Raw genomic sequence first — 4004 nt, forward strand, 5'->3', positions numbered from 1 at the left:
ATGGCTATCAGAGATGTATTCTCTTCTTCTCAAGGATTGTAATTGAAAGGCATGTTATGATAAGAGATATAAATGCATGGAAACATGTTAGGTTTTCATTGGTTATACAGTCACATCAAAGCGTTGGATCTTTCTAGCGCTCACCTGAATTGAATCTCCACGTTGATCACTACAAGATAAGTTCAGTAGCTTTCCTGATGCAATACCCAAGTTCTAATGTTTATTGATGTTTAGAAAGTTTATCTTAGATATTAGTATTTCTAAGCACATTATAGTTGGATTATATATTTTATTGCTGTAGAAGTTTATGAAAGATTTGGGATAGGCTAGAACTCAAATTCACAAATATTAAGTTATGAGTTATGAGTTATGAGTTATGAGTTATGAGTTATGAGTTATGAGTTGTGAGTTGTGAGTTGTGAGTTCTGAGTTCTGAGTTGTGAATTGTGAATTGGAATGTGGAGAAAAATGGGAAAGATACAGAAGTATCGTGGAGTGAGACAACGCAATTGGGGTTCTTGGGTTTCTGAGATTCGTCATCCAATACTGTATATCTTTTATTACTTATGTTTTATTTTACTTTCTATATATAATTTATATCAATTGTCTTAGTTTAAATAGTACATTTTAAATTTTTATTTGTTTAAGTAATTCATCTGAAATCTGAGACACTTAAATTTTTTAGATTTGTTATTCAATTTTATACATTCTTTATTGTTCGGATTTTTTTTTTCATTTTTATATATAATTTATATCAATCATTTAAATTTAAACAATATGCTACGTTTTTACTTGTTTCAGTGACTCATCTGAAATTATAATTTATGTTGTAGGAAAAAAAGAGTATGGCTTGGAACATATGAAACTGCTGAAGAAGCAGCTGGTGCATATGATGAAGCTGCTGTAATTGTGCGTGGTCATGGTGGCAACATTAATCTTCCTCACAATTCAGAGCACAGAAGAGTTTTGTCAACAGAAATGATTTCTAAGCTCCACAATCTCAATATGGTCTCCATGAATAAGGTGTTGCTGCAATATGCTGCTAAGAATAAGGGTTGCTCATTATCTGCCACTTCTTTCATCTGCTTAAAGTTAGACAATGAAAAATCAAATCAGTTGGGAATATGGCAAAAGAAAGTGGATGATAGAGGAGGAGATGAATCCAACTGGGTCATGAAAGTTGAAATTCCTCCAATGAAAGTGTATGATGAGGGAAATGAGGACATAGCTTCAGAAATGATAGAGGAGCTTCTTCAACCCTGCAACACTTCTATAGCCACATAGCATGAATATCATGCTTGTGAATACTTCAATCATTTTCATATGCATATTGTAAGAGGAACATTTAATAGCTAGGAATATTTTGTAGGTAGTGATGTAACTATTTTAGAGCGTGGCTATGCTTTCAAAGAAAATGGAGAAGATAGTGGCTTCAGCTAGCATTTTAACTTCAAAAATGTCAATCTACACCAAGACATAAATGCTAAAAGTCATTCAATAATGTTTGAAAATGAACATTGAATTGATCCTTTGAACCAACCATGAGTAAATATTTTGATTTACCACAGACTACGTTTTGTTATGAATTAATTTTCTTTTAGGATGAGCCTAACTTGTTTTACTAAAGATATTGAGTTGGAAAGTGTTAAAAAAATATGTTGTGTTAGAGGAGAGATTTTATGTGGAGATTTTATGTTGTGTTAAGAGGAGTTAATTGAAGAAAAAAAAGTTGATTGTGAATGCAATTAAATACTTAATTAACATTAAATAACTTAATAGTTATTTAATTGTGCATTGAAAAGATAAAATAAATACTAGCAATTACATTTTGGTGTGCAATGGGTATGTTGAAGAGTTGTGAAAGGTCAATTAGGATAAATTTTGGTGTATGTATTTATACATTTGTGTAGCACAAGAGGTCAATTGGTAGGCCATTTAGAAAATGATATTTTTTGTATAAAAAATTACTCTATTGAGAAGTGATATCTTCAAATCAACTTTGCATCGACTTACAGGGATCTCAACACTACTAGAACAAAACCTTAGAAATAAGAAAATAATTCTGCTCAATTACCAATAGGCTCGTGCTACATTTAAAATAGATATGGAGGGGAGAGAGAGAGAGAGAGAGAGAGAGAGAGAGAGAGAGAGAGAGAGAGAGAGAGAGAGAGAGAGAGAGAGAGAGAGAGAGAGGAGAAGGGTGAGAGACAAAAGAGATAACTATATAGAGTTAGAGAGTGGGATAGAATGAGAGAAAGAGAGAGATAGAAAGATATGGATAGAGATAAGAAGTGATATAGAGATAGGTAGAGAGAGGAAGAGATATGTGGCTAGAGAGAGATAAAGAGATAACAAGATAGAGATAGAGGGACATATGGAAGATGAAATATAGAAAAATGGATATAGAAAGACAAAGAGATATAGGTATAGAGGCATCTAAACTCTAAGAGGTGGGGAGAGGGACAAAGAGATGGATGGATAGATAGAGGGAGATGTGTAGAGATAGAGGTGAAGATAAATTTAGGATAGAGGTAGATACAAAGATAGAGGGAGAGAGGAAGAGGGAGATACATAGATAAAGAGAGATAGAGGGAAATACAAAGATAGATAGATATGGAAGGGAGAGATGGAGAGGAACATATAGAGATAGGCAGATATAAAAGAAGAGGTAAAATGAGAGATACATATATAGTAGGATATAGAGAGATGGGGAGGGGGGAAGAGAGAGACAAATAGAGAAAAGTATAGATAGATAAATATATATGGAGAGAGGGAGAGATAAATACGGGGAGAGAGGTAGAGATAAAGAGATAAGTAGTTAGATAGGGAGGGATGAGGGAGGGAGAGATGGGGAGAGATAGAGAGGAGGGAGTGATAGGGAGAGACAAAGAGAGAAGGAGAAAAAGGAATAGAAAGAGGGAGGTATAGGGATAGAAAGGAGAGATAGAGAGAATGATATACTTTGGGAAAGATAGATGCTCAATGCATTAAAGAGATAAACACATATGAGATGGAATGAGAGAGGAAAAGAGATTTGGATGCATTGAGATAGAAATAAGGAGAGAATGATAAAAAGTGTAGCGTCTTAAAATTGCGACACTTGCAATTTCGACTGCATTTCGGTCTTCATGATGGCGACGCAACACGCAACCTGAATGGAGACCCAGAAACCTGATTATGACACTGAAAACTGCATTTTCTTGCACCCTGCTGTCCCGGGAGGTGGGACCAGAGCCCCAGGACCATGGCGCCCAGTGCCCTGGTCCCTGGGTCCTATTTTGGGCCCGGTCTCTTTTGGACTTCGGGTCTTTTTGTTTGCAATTTGGAAATTAACTTTCCCTGGTCGGCCTAAGGTCGGGAAAATCAGTCTATCAGCCCTAAATGACAAGTATATAAACTACATTGTCCTCTCCCATTTGGGTAAGGAGGTCATATGTGTACAAGCGTGGAAACTATACTCAAGCATTCAAGCATTCAAGCATTCAAGCATTCCTTCAAGCAATTGATCATTTCAAGTCTCCATTCAAGGCTAAGTGTTGCATTCAAGACAAGGATTCAACCATTGAAGAGGAGATCACATACTACATGCTACATACAACATACAAACATACAACAAATAACAACATCTAAACCTTCGCACATAAGGATACAAACATCCTTAGAACAAGGTATTAGTACTTGTTTTACAGTCATTTACATTTACAGCTCTTGCTTATTTCTTGGTTAATTCCAAAACCGGGGTTTGACCTAAAGGCAAACCCCTAATCCCTAACCCCCCAATCGTCTTCGCTTTTCTGTGTGTAGGTTGCAGGTACGCGGCTGAAATTGAAGATCTGGAATCCTTGTGCAGAGACGAACAGATCCCCCTTCGTTTCGCGGATTTTTCGGAGGACCGTGGTGCCGGGCGCCATCGTCCCGACAACTTTTGCTCAAATTTGCAGGACAGCACCGTATCAACATTTTACTGCTAATTCCAGGTCCGCAGCTTCATACTGTATTCCTAT

At 36.3% G+C, this 4004-nt stretch overlaps 1 protein-coding gene across 2 annotated transcripts; it reads left to right on the top strand.

Moving 5' to 3' along the window:
- Window positions 1-249: 249 nt before the first annotated feature.
- On the top strand, window positions 250-1526 carry LOC131041948 (ethylene-responsive transcription factor WIN1). Of its 2 annotated transcripts, none has more exons than XM_059222031.1 (2): window positions 250-548; window positions 843-1526. In XM_059222031.1, the coding sequence occupies exons 1-2, from the start codon at window positions 457-459 to the stop codon at window positions 1282-1284; spliced, it is 534 nt and encodes a 177-aa protein (XP_059078014.1). In that variant the 5' UTR covers window positions 250-456; the 3' UTR covers window positions 1285-1526. The 2 variants fall into 2 exon arrangements, with proteins under 2 accessions (XP_059078014.1, XP_057831207.1); XM_057975224.2 differs by having other exon boundaries at window positions 255-548; window positions 834-1526.
- The last annotated feature ends 2478 nt before the right edge of the window (window positions 1527-4004 follow it).

Source organism: Cryptomeria japonica, chromosome 1 (assembly GCF_030272615.1).
Source record: "Cryptomeria japonica chromosome 1, Sugi_1.0, whole genome shotgun sequence".
Lineage (NCBI taxonomy): Eukaryota > Viridiplantae > Streptophyta > Pinopsida > Cupressales > Cupressaceae > Cryptomeria > Cryptomeria japonica.